This window comes from Gobio gobio (genome assembly GCF_949357685.1).
Source record: "Gobio gobio genome assembly, chromosome: 4".
Lineage (NCBI taxonomy): Eukaryota > Metazoa > Chordata > Actinopteri > Cypriniformes > Gobionidae > Gobio > Gobio gobio.
Genome location: NC_137100.1, coordinates 37,152,441 through 37,169,238, shown reverse-complemented (window position 1 = coordinate 37,169,238; position 16,798 = coordinate 37,152,441). Strand labels below are relative to the sequence as shown.

The window sequence follows — 16,798 nt, the reverse complement described above, 5'->3', positions numbered from 1 at the left end:
CAGGTCTGCATTACATACATTCATATTTCATTGTATAATCATTGTTGTCCAGCTTTGAGAATAAAGCAGCAATTATTTGAAGAGCGAGCAGTGTCATGGATACTTTGAAAAACACTATTGTTCCTTATTCAGAGATGTCAGCAGCTGCCATTCTTTGTACTATTCTTTGGGTTCTACAGTGTGCTGTTGTTCTGGCAGTGCTGGGCAATTTACCAACATTTTATTCAATTTGAACAAGTGTCAGAGAATCTGGTGTAGGGTTTAAAAAAAAAAGGATTTCTTCCCCATCAAAAAATGAGGACAATACATAATAAAGAAAAATTATTACAAAATGATATTGGATATCCTCTACTGATCTTTATTATATGAGATGTCAAAGTCCCTTTATAGTCTTTCAGTTCACTTGTACAGTATGACAAACAATGAATATATATGGTACCCAATAAAAGTGTGTACACAAATATTATAGAGTAATTACTAAATGTATTCTCTTTTGCATCCTAAATACGGACATTGAGAAAGGACTCTTACCTTTTTATATGGATAGACTAGAGACTCCCAGCCATCACTCCTATATGTAGAGGAGCTGGCAGAGAACAGACACGATTCTCAGTTCTTTTCTCAGTTTTTTGTTTACTGTATTCACAGGTAAATTTGGGTTTGGGAAATTTGTTCAAATATCGTAACATCTGTTTGACTGCAATGTACAATGAGGTCTTGTGAGGTAATTTGGTATTGCTTTATATTAAGTTATGAGGAACTAAATATGAAACAAATATCACAAATAAATCATGCATATACGATTTAATATTTTAATCGTTTTTAATATTTTTAATATCTAACTGTTGGTCAATGAGAAGGCATGGATTTAAGGTTGTGGGATATTTAACAAGATAGACAAATTGAAAGTAAGAGACAATGAAAAGTCATTCTAAAGCTTTGTTTTTGTGTTTCAAGAAACTGTTTGTGGATGATGAAGATTGGTTTATAAATATACTTACAGAGGAACTTTCCAGATTCTCTTCTTTGTTTCCTGTATTCACAGTAATCTGTCTGCCGAGTCTCCAGAGGTGGGGCCTGCAACATTAACTCGTTGCATATTTGAAATAACTGGTCAGTAGATAATGGAGCTTAATACTGTCTTATATTGACTTCTTTATAATTGCACATTCATCATACAGAGGCACCAAACCCATATAAGCCTGGAAAAAAATACTGAGAAATATATCAAATATGGGACAATATGATAAATTCGTTACAGTGGAATTCACTAATATTTCCTGTGAAATTAGTCTATCAGGAAAGAACTGGAAACACATGGACATGTAGTCTTTTAGTGATTCACTCTTCCTGTTATTTTCACAGGAGTACCAAGATAAACAAATGTTTAGCAAATTAAAAGCTTATGAGGTCTATTTATGCTCCTTGTCTGCTGAAGTGAGAGCTTTGCCTTCTACAACAATAAAGAACAGATCATCTGAAAGATATTTAAATTTGGCACCTGTCACTGCTGACTAATAAAAAAGAGAGAGAGAGAGAGTATTATTCTGTTCCCACGGCCACCCGATATCAATTACATGCAGTATGAACTCCACACAAAATATACATACAGATGTTGTTAATAAAGAAATATGTAGTCATTATTGGAGAAAAGTTCCTATAAACCATGTCCCCCTTTATTTAGCCTGCCGTTATAATTGGTTATTTCTGTGGTGAAAATGTCGTTTGTGCAAAGTGTTTAATGTTGTTTGTATGTCTATGTGGTGTTATAACACCATTACAGAGAATTTTCTCCTTAAAACTGCAGTGAACCAAAGACTTTCAAAAACGCGGTTTGAAATCACCGGTGTTTCTTACGTCACAAACTACCTTGTAACCAATCACGTCAATTTGTGTGCGGGCTATAGCATATCATTAACTGATGCACAGCAGGTAAGTCTCAAGAGAAGTCAGGTTGTACCTTTGCATTTACTACAGTAACTTGAGTAAAAGTTGAGCTGGTGTGAGTGAGTGGAGATGGGGATAATATGCCTAGTCATGAATCTATACTAAAGAAAGCAAGGGTGTAGTTACATTCGAGCTATTTTAATGCATGAAGATTTTTTTTTCACAGGAGAAAACATTTAAACGTTTAAATCATTTTGGTCACCAAAGATTAGTTTTAAGGGATAAAAATTATTTACTACAGGGTGACTTTAAGCCTAAATTAAATCTGTTCATCATACAAAGCGATCGTGTCTTCAAAAAATGTGGACTAAACTGCTCAATTTATGAGTTAGTTTCACAATCTTTTTATGAACTCAAGAATCAAAGTGTCAATTGTGTAGCTGTCTATATGGAGGGACATGACAGAGGATCACAATGTATTCAACTGTTACATTCATATAATAGCATCAAAGGAAACAAAAAGAAAAAAAAAACTCTACAGGGGATAATTTACAAGAAATTAAGAGAAAATAATTCAAAACTTAGCCTTTTGCATTTGCATTTCTTGCATCTTTTAGGGCCTCAATGAATTACGTGAGTTCAGTTTTAAATATGATGTTAGGTTTATTATTTGTCCATTTTTGTTTGTGTATATGCTATTTACCATACATAATTATTAAATGAATCACCCATTTTTTCTTCAAAAACTCACTCTTAAAATAAATCTTTACCAGATAGCCAAATCTTTAATTTTGTGAGTTAAAAATAGATAGCCTATAAATGTCAATCCAAAAAAAAAAGGGTAAATACACATTCATAAAATAAACGTTTTATAGATTCTTCCTCTAAGTTGCAAAAGACGTAGTCTCCATGTCTCTAAAAAGCTTGAGACTATAGCCTATGTAACTTCTTTAACTTTATTGGTGAAACATTTATGTTGGTAAACTCCAGACCTCTTTCCATGTTATTACATTTTTATCTAATATGCACACCGTTAATACTTAACTGATCAATATATATTGGGAGATGACTCAGAGGACATATTACCTGATAAGAGTTGAATAAACACTAGGAATGGCATCAGATACTATTGCAAACTCTTTTAACAGTTACATATAATGTAACTAATAATTAGCCTAAGGAATTCACAGTAATTAAATAGATATCCTTTATTCTTAAATAACAGTCTCACAAATATTATACAATTATTGTACCAGTTTCGTAAAATAAGGACATATTTTTAAACATAGTATATTTGCTGTTGTTCCAAATCACTCTATGCAAGTTATGCTTAAAAATGAGCATCCATTAAAAAACCTGTATATGAAATTATTTCATATGAAATGAATATGAAAATATTTCATATTTAAGTCATTCTTTATCCATTTATTCTTACACTGTAAAAAAAATTATGGTAAAAACCTGGCAGCTGTGGTTGCCAGAAATTTACCGTAAAAAATACGGTAGCTATGTTTTAGGTTTAACAGATTTGAGTTAAATGTACAGTAAATAACCGTATTTCATTAACTGAAATAATGCTAAATTACCAACCTATTGAAATACTAATGTCTGTTATATACCTTTGATATATACTGACCACCAATCACAGTGGTGATGAGAGTCACATGATGAATCAAAGCTTTTCCAAAAGCTGAGGAGAACAATACTAATATATAGAAGGTGCACAGTGTCATTCACACAAACTCTATGGTAACACACGTGGCATTTTAAAAATGCAATAAACATTGATTTAACAACATTAGATGTAACATAAAATCCTAATGAAGAAACATCCATCAAATGTGAACCAACACGCAGGGAATGTCAATTTACGGGTTTTCACTGTAAATTAGACAATGACTTGTTCTTTTTCCCTTCCAAAAATTCTCAAATTTACCAGTATTTTACTGTAACATTACATCAACTGTAAGGTTAGATCTATTATAGGTTATCCACCGTAGGACGGAACCTTTCTGTTAACCAATTAACTGTTTCTAACCGAATGCATTTTTACAGTCTTTTACCGTTAAACTCACAATCATTTTTTACTGTGTAGCTACATACTTAGTTGGCAGTAATAAAATCAAGTAGCCTACATTGGATGCCACTGTTTGTTTTATACCGTGCGGTCTGTTCTTCCAGATTAAATTAAACAAAACGGGTGTTTCTCGTCTATAAATCGTTTTTAGCAGGGCTGTAATAATGGCTTATCAGAAGCCAGCACCGGAACTTTTGAAAAGTTAAAAATCTTTGTTCAAAGAGACCGAGTGATCTTCTCTTTGAGTTGGTTAGGTTGCGACGGTGGGAGGAGAGCAGACTTTCTCTCCCCTAGCTCTTGCATTCACATTCTACTGACAGTTAGTAATACTGTGTCCGGATAAAAGTACCTAAGCTTCACACTGTGCAGTGAAAACGGCTTCCATCAGAAGACAGGAGAGGGCGGTTGAGACATCATCGCTCTGAAGCTGTTATTGCTGTCCTTTGCGATGATGTACAAACAACAATAGGATAGTGCACAAGAATGATTGCTCTCGGAGGCGATTCATTACTGCAGTGGATTTGGGATTTCGTGTATAAGGAACGTCATATTCTCCTCATGTCACCCCACTGGAGCGTGTGCGCAGCTCTCAGCACTCATTTCATCTTCTCAGCTCCCTTCATGCTTCTGGATGTGTTCAGTACACACGTGGAGTGGATTCATAAGTACAGGCGTTGGCTTGCATCAGTGGTTTCGATGTGCTTCTCGAATTTTATGGAAATACGTGGTTGGCGTTTTACCGTTAACCGCGTTGTTTCTGTCGGCACGGCGCACGCATTTCCCGGAAAGAGCACCGTCCTCATTCCATGCATTCAGGGAATGTGTCTCATGCATGCTCATGTTCGATACGCTGTTCTTCATGTTTCATTACACCATTCACAAGTAAGCATGACACATCTCTCTAATGTCAGCATGTGGAGCATCCTCATTGCACATTTGGAGTGACAAAGTTTTAAATTCTGTTCTGTTTTGTCATTTTAATCGTTTTATCAGACGCTATGAATATTGAATATGTTTTGGTTATGGAACCAGCTTTGTGGCATTCTCAAAACTACTGATCGAATATGCTAAGTTTCAGTTTTTCATAATTAAATAGTTTAAAACAATACATAGTCCTATTGGCTGGATCCGACATCGTATAGCCTAGGCCTACTCCTGAGTAGGTAATGTATACTTGTTTTGAATAAGTTACTTCATGACCACTAAAAAGTAGGTTATGTAATCTGGATGAAGGCCTACTATATTCGCCAGGTTGCCCTACCTCACTGCCATTTACAAATCCTCTCCCTGGCCTCATGGGACTAAAGTGTCCATCATGTGTACACTTCAGAATCTTGCCAGAAGTAGGTCGTCCAGGTACTTTTTGCCTACTATTTTATGAGTACTGTGAATTTGGACATTTTCTCACATACTGTTTTTTGCCTATATAGTATGCAATTTTGGATGCAGCCATGGTGTCTTCAGGACAAATTATTGCCTTTGACCTTTGGCCTTTCATGTTGTGATTTAAAAATACAGCTTTTCAATGTAGGCCTATTTTGACCCAGAAATGTTTTACATTTTGTAAAAATGCTTTCTTCAAAACGCTACAGCCATACATTACTAAAGTTTTTATTGAGTGTGATTTTTTCCCCCCGCGATTAATGTACAAATATAGGCACAATATAGAGATTCAGAGGAAGTTACTATATTAAGCTCACCCAAATCTAAAGTAAAGAATAATCTCTCCTCTATATCATGTTGATTTGACAAAAACCAACAAAAATTGCTTACAATTTAAGATTACAGTTTTAATATATAGGCTACATTATAACCAAACAAATAAACATTCAACATATGCAAAATAATAATAAAAAATCTTTTTATCCTGAAGTTTATTTCATATTACAATAGAATGAATGTAATGTTATCCTAGTTAGGCGCACAATTGTTATAAATTTTTTAATGTTTGTAAATAAAAATTCATATTTGAAAAAAACAACAACGTATTTTCCACTTGTAAACCTGTTAGTTACAGTGATACAAGTTACAAAAACTTACATATTAATGGATAAATTCGATTTTATTTATTCCATCATATGACGGTTTATGTGCTCTGATAATTTTTATATTGATTAAACAATAGTTCAAAACAAGACATGGTTTTTAGTACTTATTATTAATGAAAACTTTCCTGGCTAACCAAAATCGTTTTGGGAATGTCCCAGAACATTCTGGGAACCCAAACTTAACTTTCCCAGAACCTTCTGGGAACCAAAAATTGTTAGCTGGGCACTGGCATACATGTATGAAGCTATGTATACAGTATATATATATATATATATATATATATATATATATATATATATATATATATATATATATATATATATATATATATATATATATATATATATATATATATATATATATATATAACACAGTAATATATATCACAAACTAAATCTAATGTATGTCTTTTTCCCAGAATTCCCTGGCTGTTCTACAACATCCACCGAATTCACCATCTGAACAGGGACACTTTTGCTCTGGCAGCTCAAGACTCTAGTATTTCTGAACTGCTGTCTCTACAAACCCTTGCATTTATTAGTGCCATGCTGGTGGGCTGCCACCCTTTTAGCGAAATCCTTTTCCATCTGGTTAACACCTGGATGGCAGTGGAGGACCACTGTGGATATGACTTTCCTTGGGCACTGCATCGTTTGCTGCCTTGCTTTGGTGGGGCGCCGCACCACCTGGCCCACCATCAGCACTTTAAAGGGAACTTCGCCCCCTACTTCAGACACTGGGATTACATCTTTGGGACCTCATTGCCCATTCCAGTAATGAAGGATACAATCGATAAGGTGAATCCAGGTTAATTATGACAGTGAGACTCAGTCTGTAAAAAAGTCTCAAAAGTATATAATTTCACCCTGAATGAACTGTCATTTAATAACTCCAGATAATGGGAACATAAAATAAATTCAGATTATTATAAAAACTTTGCAAGGTCCCATTTAAAAAAAGTTTTTTATGCATGCTTTGAGGCTATTTGCATTATGACTTATAATGTTGTATATTTATCAAGTGTTTTTTAATTATTTTGGTAAGGGTTAGTAAAACACATTTAACATTCATTATTATTAAAAAAAATTCTATACAAATATAATTATTACAGATGGTAAATTCCCATTTTACTTTTAAACTTTATTTTTAAACAAAAAAAATGTTTGTTTTTTTTACTTTTAAAATGTTTTATTTTAAAGTGACAGAACATAAAACACTGCATTGAGTGCATTTTGAAGTATTTCCAATGGAAAATTGTCAAACAGTTGAATAAAAATATAGCAAAACTATAATGTTATGTTGAAGTAATTATATATTTCATATATACAGTAGCATTCAAAAGTTTAAGGCTGGTAAGAATATATATATATATATATATATATATATATATATATATATATATATATATATATATATATATATATATATATATATATATATATATATATATATATATATATAATTTTTTTTTTTTAGTTTCTTATCTCTTATGCTCACCAAGGCTGCATTTAGGCTACTTGAACAAAAAAAAAGAGCAATTTAAAATTATTTTTTATATATATTTGGATTAGTTATATGTATATGGATTAGTTTTACGATATTTTTAAGAACTTTTTGAAACGTCAAAGTGATATTTGCGTAGCTGTCAGGAGGGACAGAAAGCTCTCAGATTTTATCAAAAAGATCTTCATTTGTGTTCCGAAGATGAACGAAAGTCTCGAGTTTGAAACAACATGAGGGTGAGTAATTAATGACAAAATTACATTTCAAGTTAAACTATCCCTTTGAGGATAATTTGAAGCAATAATGCTGCCTTCACGTGCTATCGGAAATTTCCTAATTCCCACTTTAGAAGTCGTGATTACGAGCTTGTTGCATTCAAGTGCTTTGTTGTCGGTGTGAACAGGAATCATGGTGGACACCAGGTTATTCTTGCATATTTATTGGGAAAATCTTATTAAAAACCAACATCATATGTAGTCTCCCATGCATCGACAACCATATAAACATTCCAGATCCGCATTCTGCTGATTCTGTAATTTCAGTCAAATGCAGGCTATTTTCGCTGTGTACCAAACATACAATACGCTTCATAAGATTACTTTTACATGTAAATATGTACTACATTAATGTCAAGACAAGACGACCTAGCTGTTTTTGAAAAAAAAAAAAACAATAAAACCACACCTGCCACAGCAGTCTAGAGCTGTGTCCCAAAGTGAAGGGTGCGCACTTCGAAGGCCGTGCACTTCGAAGGCCAGGCCAGGCCACGCCTACAAAGTGCACGAAGGGCGAACTGAGGGACAGGTTTGCCAGGTATACACAACAAAACCCCTCCAATTGCGATTCAAAAGTAGCGGAATCACGGCCAAAATGTGGCAAAATATGCCAAAACGCGGGGGGCGCCCGGTAGAAATATTGCTAAAGTAAAGACAACTTAAACCTGTAGACTATGGGCTACAAACAACCCACAGCAAGAGTAAATGCAGCTCAATTCCAGACTTGGCAACACTGAACCGAGCGTTGTTGAATGGGCTAGCAGGTGTGTGACAACTGACAGCGGACGTTCGCGAGGAGATTTTAAAAAGAGAAATGGAGCAGAAAAGTATATATATATATTTTTTCTTTTTATGAGTTTTATTGGATTTTGACATGCTTCAAAGCCTGCGACGATGGGAGACCGGCCCATAAACATGTAAATCGGTAGCGGTTAAATATTTACTAATCGTTAAGTTGCAACTATTGCACTAGCGTAGCTACGGGTGGGCCTGGGTGCAGAGGCGTAGCAAGCTTTTCAAAAGTGTGGGGGATGGATGTGGTTTGTTTGTTAACAATAAAAACGATGAATACAATGACAGAAGGGTACAAAAGGTATAACATACAAAATATAATATATATATATATATTATACATACCTCGTTTTTTTTTAACCACGGTGTTCGGTTGGGTTCTGATGGCTGGTCACATCAGTTTTTTGCTATTCTATTCTTAGGTGACGGGGACAGAAAGAGGTTAAGGAGAAAAAAAATGCTAATTTTTTATTTTAATTAAAAGACTTGAAAACCTTACTTAAACTTAAAACTTTACTTTAAAAAAACGTGTACACATTCCTAGTGAATAGTATAATATATAATAAATATAGCCTACATAAAGATTTACACTGGCAGCTCAAAGCTGTACAGCAGCATTTAAGTATGAAATTGAATGAATAAATGTAAAAATAAAACACTACATAGACTTCACTATAAAATATACATTGATTCTTATTAAAGCTACTGTATTAATGTTTTTCAGTCAAGAACAGAGCGATTTTCTATGTCTTTTGTAGTTTTATTAAGTCAAGTCAACTTTATTTATATAGCGCTTTTAACAATGTAGATTGTTTCAAAGCAGCTTTACAGTGTTAAACAGGAAAATAATGCAGCATAATTTTATTCAGCTGTATAGCCATTCTGGAAAAAACGCTGATGTCATCAGTTCATTTCAATTATCATACAGTGACAGTTTGGGCATTAGATCAATAATTCGATCAGTAATTTAGTTTAAATGGTTAATTTAGTTTATTAATTAGATTTATTTCAATGTTTAGTTGAAAAATGTAGTGTCCCCAACTGAGCACGCCAAGCCAGAGGCAACATTAACATTAACATCCCCATAGTAGGAAATAATATGAAGTCAATGGCTACCATCAACTGTCTGGTATTCAACTGTCTGTGTTCAACAGAAGAAATGAATACAGGTTTGGAACAACATTAGAGTGAGTAAATAATGACATAATTTTAGAGGTGAACTGTCCCTTTAAGGACAGCGCGTTCTCTAAAGGCGCTGCTGTCAATGTAAGACGTGCATCTAATATACAGACACACGCGAATTTACTTTCACTTTACACATTATCGACTGTGTTTATGTTAACCTTGTGTGTATTTGATAGTATTAGCGCAGTAAGACTACTTAGTCCAGTAATCAAGTTTAGTGCGCGCGCTCTGCACGTTAAAATGGTGCATATGCACGCGAACCGGCAAGGCTTTAAAACGCATGCAAATAATGAACTTTCGTGATTGTGAATAACTATAGGCCTAGTGTTCTGTGAGTATAACTCTCTGACACCAGCATTGCAAGCATGTCTAGCACTGTGTATAGTGATTGGATATTTGCTCATATCAGCACGTAGTCTATGCACACAGCAAAAAAACAAAAACAATACGCAATTCACACGCGCGAATTGACCCGTGAATGCCGTACCGAACGGTTTAATATTATAATGAGAATTGTGGCATTCCGAAAGCGTTTGTGTAAAACTGCGGAAAAAGTGTGGGTGTTGAACCCTCTCACCGGGAAAAGTGTGGGTGTTTCCCCCACGGGTGCGACGCCCCTGCCTGGGTGGTCCTGGGCCCACCCACATTGACAGCTTGCCCTGTCAGATCCAGGGAAATACATTTTTTAAAATAATACTATTTTCTAACGTTTAACAATTCTTCAGTAAATATTTTAAATGTGATTTATTTTGTCATGCATTAGAACTCTATTATTATATTAATACAAATATGCTAATTCGTCTTTCAGTTACGTCACGCCAGTAGTAATGTTATGTTCGCGGCAATAAGCGGATTCGAATCCAAATAGCAGCGCCTTTTTTGTCATTAAAAAGATGGCTAAACTATCAGTTATGAAAGTTTAAGAAAGAAACACGTCTTGACAAAGATGACAGGACACCATAACACTTTTGTCCTTTGAAAGTGAACTAACTGATAAGTGATAAACATCAACATCTTCAATTCAAAACCCAGCCAACTCCGACTTGTTTAGAGCAGACATCAGCCATACAAGGTAAGCTATGGGTAACTTAGGTTCTTAGTCTGGCCCGCCGTGGCATGGCAATCATATATTTGCATGTAATATTTGTGAGTACGTTTATTAATGGCAGGTTGTCGATACAGGACATTGTGATTTCTCTTCGTGATAGTTATCAGGTTACAGCTTTACACGTTACAGCCGCCAACACTTTGATTGATCGCACGGAGCTTAGTGCTTAAAGTATTTAGTTTCTGCGACACTAGTAGCAATAGCGGAATTTTAAAGCAAAGCTTAAAAGGTTAAAAGGCTTAAAAGCTTAAAACCTTTTAAAAGGTTTTAAAGCAAACCTTGCAAACGGTCCATCCACACGTCATGCTCAAACATTACAAACACAGCTCGTACGGGGGCTTGAGAAAGCATCAACATGTAGAAGTTGACTATATTAAAAGACAATAGATAATAAAAGGTCCAACATATAGGCTATGGAATACTTTTAGCCATGGGCGTCGGAAGCAAAACAAATGTGGGTGGGTCCTCAGAATTTTTTTACTGGAGTAGATGTCAATTACATTAAGTACAAATATACCGCTTTGCTTGCTAAACGTATAGTTCGAAAAGACAAAATTACGGAAATCGCCATATCAATGAGAGCGGCAGTAGTGTAGGGGTAAAGGCCCTGTTAAGGCCCTGTTATACTCGCGCCTGGCTCCGCAGCGCGAGCTCCGCAAACTGCGCGCGCTCCTCCCCCAAACGGACGAGGCGTTTATAGTCGACGCGCGCGCCGTTGTAGTATTCTGTGAAACGACAGGGGGCGACTTGGAGTAATTGTTCTTAAATCCGTCGAAAGCAGGAGCGAAGAAGTATTTTACCGGAACAGGTGAACAGGGCGTCCCGCAAGCCGTTCGTGGAACATAAACGAATCCACATGAGCCCCGTAACTTTACAAGAGAGACTGGCCGTCACACTACGTGTTCTTGCGTCTGGCAGTAACCAAAAATGTGTTGCCTACAGTTACAAGTTGGGCTCGACCACAGTTTCGTTGATCGCAGTACAAGTACAGGGCTGTCATCAGAAGGGGATGTATACAGTAATGTTACCAATCAAAGTAAAAAATAAAAAAAAGTGTTAAATCTTGTGTGTTTGCTTTGTGCTTTAAAATATATTTTTCACTTTCATGTATAAGTTATCACAGTGTTTGTAATAAAACCATAAAACTGAAAGCGTGGCATTGGTCGACATTAGAACAAAATAGATGGATGTGAAAACATGCATACACTATATTGATATTTTTATACTATATATATATATATATATATATATATATATACACACACACTATATTTTAACTATATTAGTTCACAGTGCATTAACTGAAGATGACAACTAATTTCTGATTTTGTTTGTACATTCTGAAATTAACACTAAACAAGCACAATAAATGCTGCAGAAAGTGTCTTGTAAACTAATGTACTAAATGAAGCCTCTTTGTACAGTTACTTTTTATAAAACATGCCTTATTTTATCAAAGGTTCTATTTCAGTTAGTGTAGGCTCATTTTGAAAATGTAAGCAGTTACTTAAGACAAGTGCAAACTGGGTGCTTAATGCAAATGTATTCTAAAGTCCTATTCACAAAAGGAATGGATGGTTGGACGGATGGATGGCCATCAATGCAAACTTTCCATGAATTCTGTGCCATCTGGCTGTCGCGATGATCCCTCATGGAATGGTCATAAATGTGCCGGTACTGACGCACCAGCTCGGACAAAGTCGCCTCAAAATCGTACATCTTCGGATGCGGAGGTGCGCGCGGAGTTACAAAAAATGCGCTGCGCACCGCCAGGCGAAATGGGGTCTTGCGGAGCCAACGCGCGAGACCGCCCCCTCCGCGTTGACGTCATTTTTGCCGCGCGCACCCTCGCGCTCTTGCGGCCGCGGCGAGTATAAACAAGGCTTAAGACGCAAGGCATCTACTTTTGACACAAATCGACCCGCGGTTCGAGTCTGCCTTTCGCCGAGCTCAATCTTCTCCCTTTTCCCATCACATATCAGATCGGAAAGGCATTTATTTTCAATAAAAATGAAGAAAATATTAAAAAAGTGGAAATAAAGTGTCTAACGTGTTTAATAATAAGTGTTTATCGGTTAGGGGTAGGTAAACAGACATGCTGAATGTTAGAGATGATAAAAGTGAGTGGGTCCAATATCATTGATCGTAAAAAGTGGGTGGGTCTTGTCCCACCCACATACAATGGTTCCGACGCCCATGCTTTTAGCTATGTTTCAGTCAGATTTTTTTATTTTTCTTCCAAATTAAGGGGTTGCGAATTACTCTGGCCCACCCACACTGTAGAGGCCCACCCATCATCAACTTTCTGCCTACGCCACTGGTTAAATGTAACTGTTACAATATATTTTAAACATTTATACATTTACGTCCAAGTCTTTATTTAAAGCAGCACTAGGTAGGTTTTGCTCTCGGGGTCCCCCTACAGTTGGGAAACAGTATTGTCCTCTACTACTGTCGTAAACTCTGTCATTCTACATCAGGGGATGCATCGCAGGTGCATTTGTTGACATGACAACTATGATAGCCCTGAACACTGCAGGAGGAGTTCACATGCAGGTGTTCTGCTTGCGTCGCGTGTGAAATGTCTTCATCCCAGGTACAGTAGTATATGTTTCAGCATGTCATATGAATATAATTTCAAGGGTTTTATTTTTTTTCGCCAAATGATCGCGATGCTCACGTTTACAACCCAGCGTCATTATAGTAGCCTAGTCTATTGGTTCCCGTTTTACAGAATCTATATGATACTTCAATTCAATGTTTGAGTGGTAGGTAATAACCATATCGTCAATAATATAATATCAAGCTACCATAGATGAATCTGCAAATTTGAAAAATCGATTTGCATTATAGTTTGAGGCAAGACAAATAAACAAATATCACAGACATGTTAGGTATCCTAAAATATGATTTTGTACGTCTTATGTATTTACTTGCAAGAATGTAGCCCCTCCTCCTTCATCGCACACCAACGAGCAAACGCTGGCCCAATGTTGATTCTCGTCCTGCCTTTAATCCGATCACTTTCTCGTTTCCTCTTTTTGCTTTCCTCCGACAAAACCTTTGCTTTCTTATTTTTCTGTGCTGCTTCGGCCATGACTATAACATTCGGCAAAGAAATGATAGTTGGGCTTGCACGTCCGAATTTAAGGAAGTGGGGGTGGTGGTGGAAGTGACGTATATGCCGTAAAGCGGTCGAATTTTGTAGTTCTTTTTTTTCTCGGGTTACTACCCGAAACCCGAAGTTTAAAAGTACGATTAAAAACGATACAGACCCCGTCAGGCTATGGCAGACGTGTCATTCAACCTATTGTAAGTCGATGTATCATCACAAGAGTCTTGAAAATATATTATAAAGGTTGAAAAGTTACCTAGTGCTGCTTTAAGTACTTATTTTTATTCAACTTACATCATCTCAGATGCATTGTACTTGTTATGACATGGCAGCCGTCGACCGATACAGGCCTGCAAACCTGCGGACAGTGGAAATATGCACTCATCCCAGATGAAGATGATGTCCCACTGGCACAGGCCTGGTCTCTATTGTGCATTATTCCCCATCCCGGTCCAGCTCCACCAGCGTCTCCTGCTCAGCTCAATTAAAGTGTACATACAATTTTTTTTCTTCTGTTTTAGCTGTTAGTTTAAATTTCTGTTGTTTCTGATGTTAAACTTAAGTTATATTGTAGGCCGAATAGTTGTAAAAAGTAGTCTTCTTTAAGTAATGTATAGACCAATTTATTTTCATTTACACATTTTAATTTACATGACAAGAAAATATATATATGAACATATATGAATTTGTTTAATGTACAAATTATAACTTGCATTACAAAAATAAACAATGTACAATCAACCACTTCTCTCTTATTTAGCCTATACACATTTCAAGTTAACGAAAATGAACAATAGACAGCAATTACTTTGTTTCATTTACAAATAACTTGCATAAAAAAAGAATAATCATAATAATATAGAGAAATTGTTCTGTGCATCCCGGCCACGACTATCCATTCAGCCTTTGGAGGAAACTTTCGGTAGCCTAATGGACCGTCGTCAGTGAGCGACATTTATTCATTCATATAAAATACTTTATTTTGCAGCAGCTACAGCTAGTAAAGTCAGCAGTTTTCGTTTATTTGCATTTTGACTTATAGTTTTGAGTGACAGATGTCGCATTTGATTTAGCCTATTTTTGTCAGTGACATTTTTTAGCTACGGTGTTGACAGCATGATAAGAAAAATAAAGAAATGATTGCATGGCCAACATAGCCTATTACTTTTGTTATCCCCAGTCTCTCTCTCTCTCTGTAGGGGAAATTTAAAAGAGAGATCCTGGAAACAAAATCTAAATTTAGCTGGATCGGTCGGGTCGGGAATAAAATAATTTATAGCGCGTGAGCACGGAGTGAATTTGAAGCGCGAGCGGGAGGGGGACGATAAAACAGCCCTGCGCAGATCTAATTTGTAAGCTATTTAAAGAAAGTGCGAAAAAGGGAGAACATTTACTGATTCCTCTTCTTGAGAGAATGGTTGAGAAATAAATAACATTTATGCAAGTTAAAATTGGGAAATTAAAGTTTTGCCAGGTTGCTCAGGGCAGGGAATTGGGGACTGTGCGAATGCACTAAATGTTTTGTTTACTTCAATTTCAAGCGGTTGCGCTGTTGTGTTCAATAGTATCCAGGCTAGACTTGCCGACCGCTAACGTTACCGTCTTTCACTGGGAAATTTAATCCCGCGCCGCAAGAAATCTGATCGAGTGCCGCGGGAATGCGGACCAATCAAATCCTGTAGTCACCAGTGTGCTATGAATTCTGGGATAGGGTAGGCTGCAAAGTTGTGGGAAGGTTCCATCTGCTGTACCCTTCCTTTGCCTGAGAAACGGAGGGCGCATTTTGAAGTCGCTTTCGACTTGCGGCAGCCTTCATCGCGCCGCTGTGATGCAATCGCACTTCAAATGCGGCCTTCAGAGGTGCAGCTTTCACATTGGGACACCCTTCGTAGTGCCGCTGTGACGAAATCACACTTCAAATGCGGCCTTCAGAGGGTGCAGCCTTCACATTGGGACACCCTTCGTAGTGCCGCTATGATGCAATCGCACTTCAAATGCGGCCTTCGAAGTGCGTGCCCCACACTTTGGGACACAGCTTATGCTGCGTTCCAGGCAGGTTTTTGAGCCCGTAAATTACAACTTCAAACCACGACTCACGACTTTGTAGTGTTCCAGGCAAAGTCATGCCAAACTGCCTGAGCGCAAGGAATTGTGTGGTCGTTAGATGTAAACAAAGCATGGCGGACCATACGGGGTGTATGCTCATTTACAATCATTTCTATCGCCAAAGGTGCTTACTCCTTGCTTATTTGAGGGAAACGGAGGAGAAAAACAGCGCAGACGGCAAGAAAAGCTGTTATACCTTTTATTTTACGTTATTTGTATATTTGTTTCATAAACACTGCATCCGTAGGGGGCTGCCATTGTTGCTTTGCGGGCTATGTGACGTCAAAACTCGTAACTGGGAGTACATCGATCTAGTACAAGTTCACGGGTGGGAAGTCACGGGTTTGGCTGCCGTTCCAGTCCACTTTCACGGGTAGAAGGTTGGAAAAACACGGGTTACGGGTTGCCTGGAACGCGGCATTAGTTCTCCCCGCCACCATGTTTAAAGCTTATGACACGCCCATCTCGGAAATTGGGGTATCAAAATTATTTCCGAACTTCCCAGTGGTAAACACGACATCAGAGGGCGTTCATGTGCAATTTTTACCTAGGAAACTCGTATTTACGATAGTTCCGATAGCACGTGAAGGCAACATAAGCCACAAGAATCCGTGGTTTACGGCGAATAACAGCGAAGGAGCGTTAGGCACGACTCGAGCAGAGGTGTAAATTCACTGTAAACTGCGGCTTCACGCAGCTTA

At 37.0% G+C, this 16,798-nt stretch overlaps 1 protein-coding gene across 1 annotated transcript; it reads left to right on the top strand.

The window, feature by feature from the left end:
- Positions 1-4,447: 4,447 nt before the first annotated feature.
- On the top strand, positions 4,448-7,296 carry ch25hl3 (cholesterol 25-hydroxylase like 3; the record flags this gene model as incomplete). Its single annotated transcript, XM_079815260.1, is given in 3 exon segments — positions 4,448-4,638; positions 4,640-4,846; positions 6,432-7,296. Coding segments are annotated over 3 exon segments (792 nt in total). The 3' UTR covers positions 6,826-7,296.
- Positions 7,297-16,798: the final 9,502 nt, after the last annotated feature.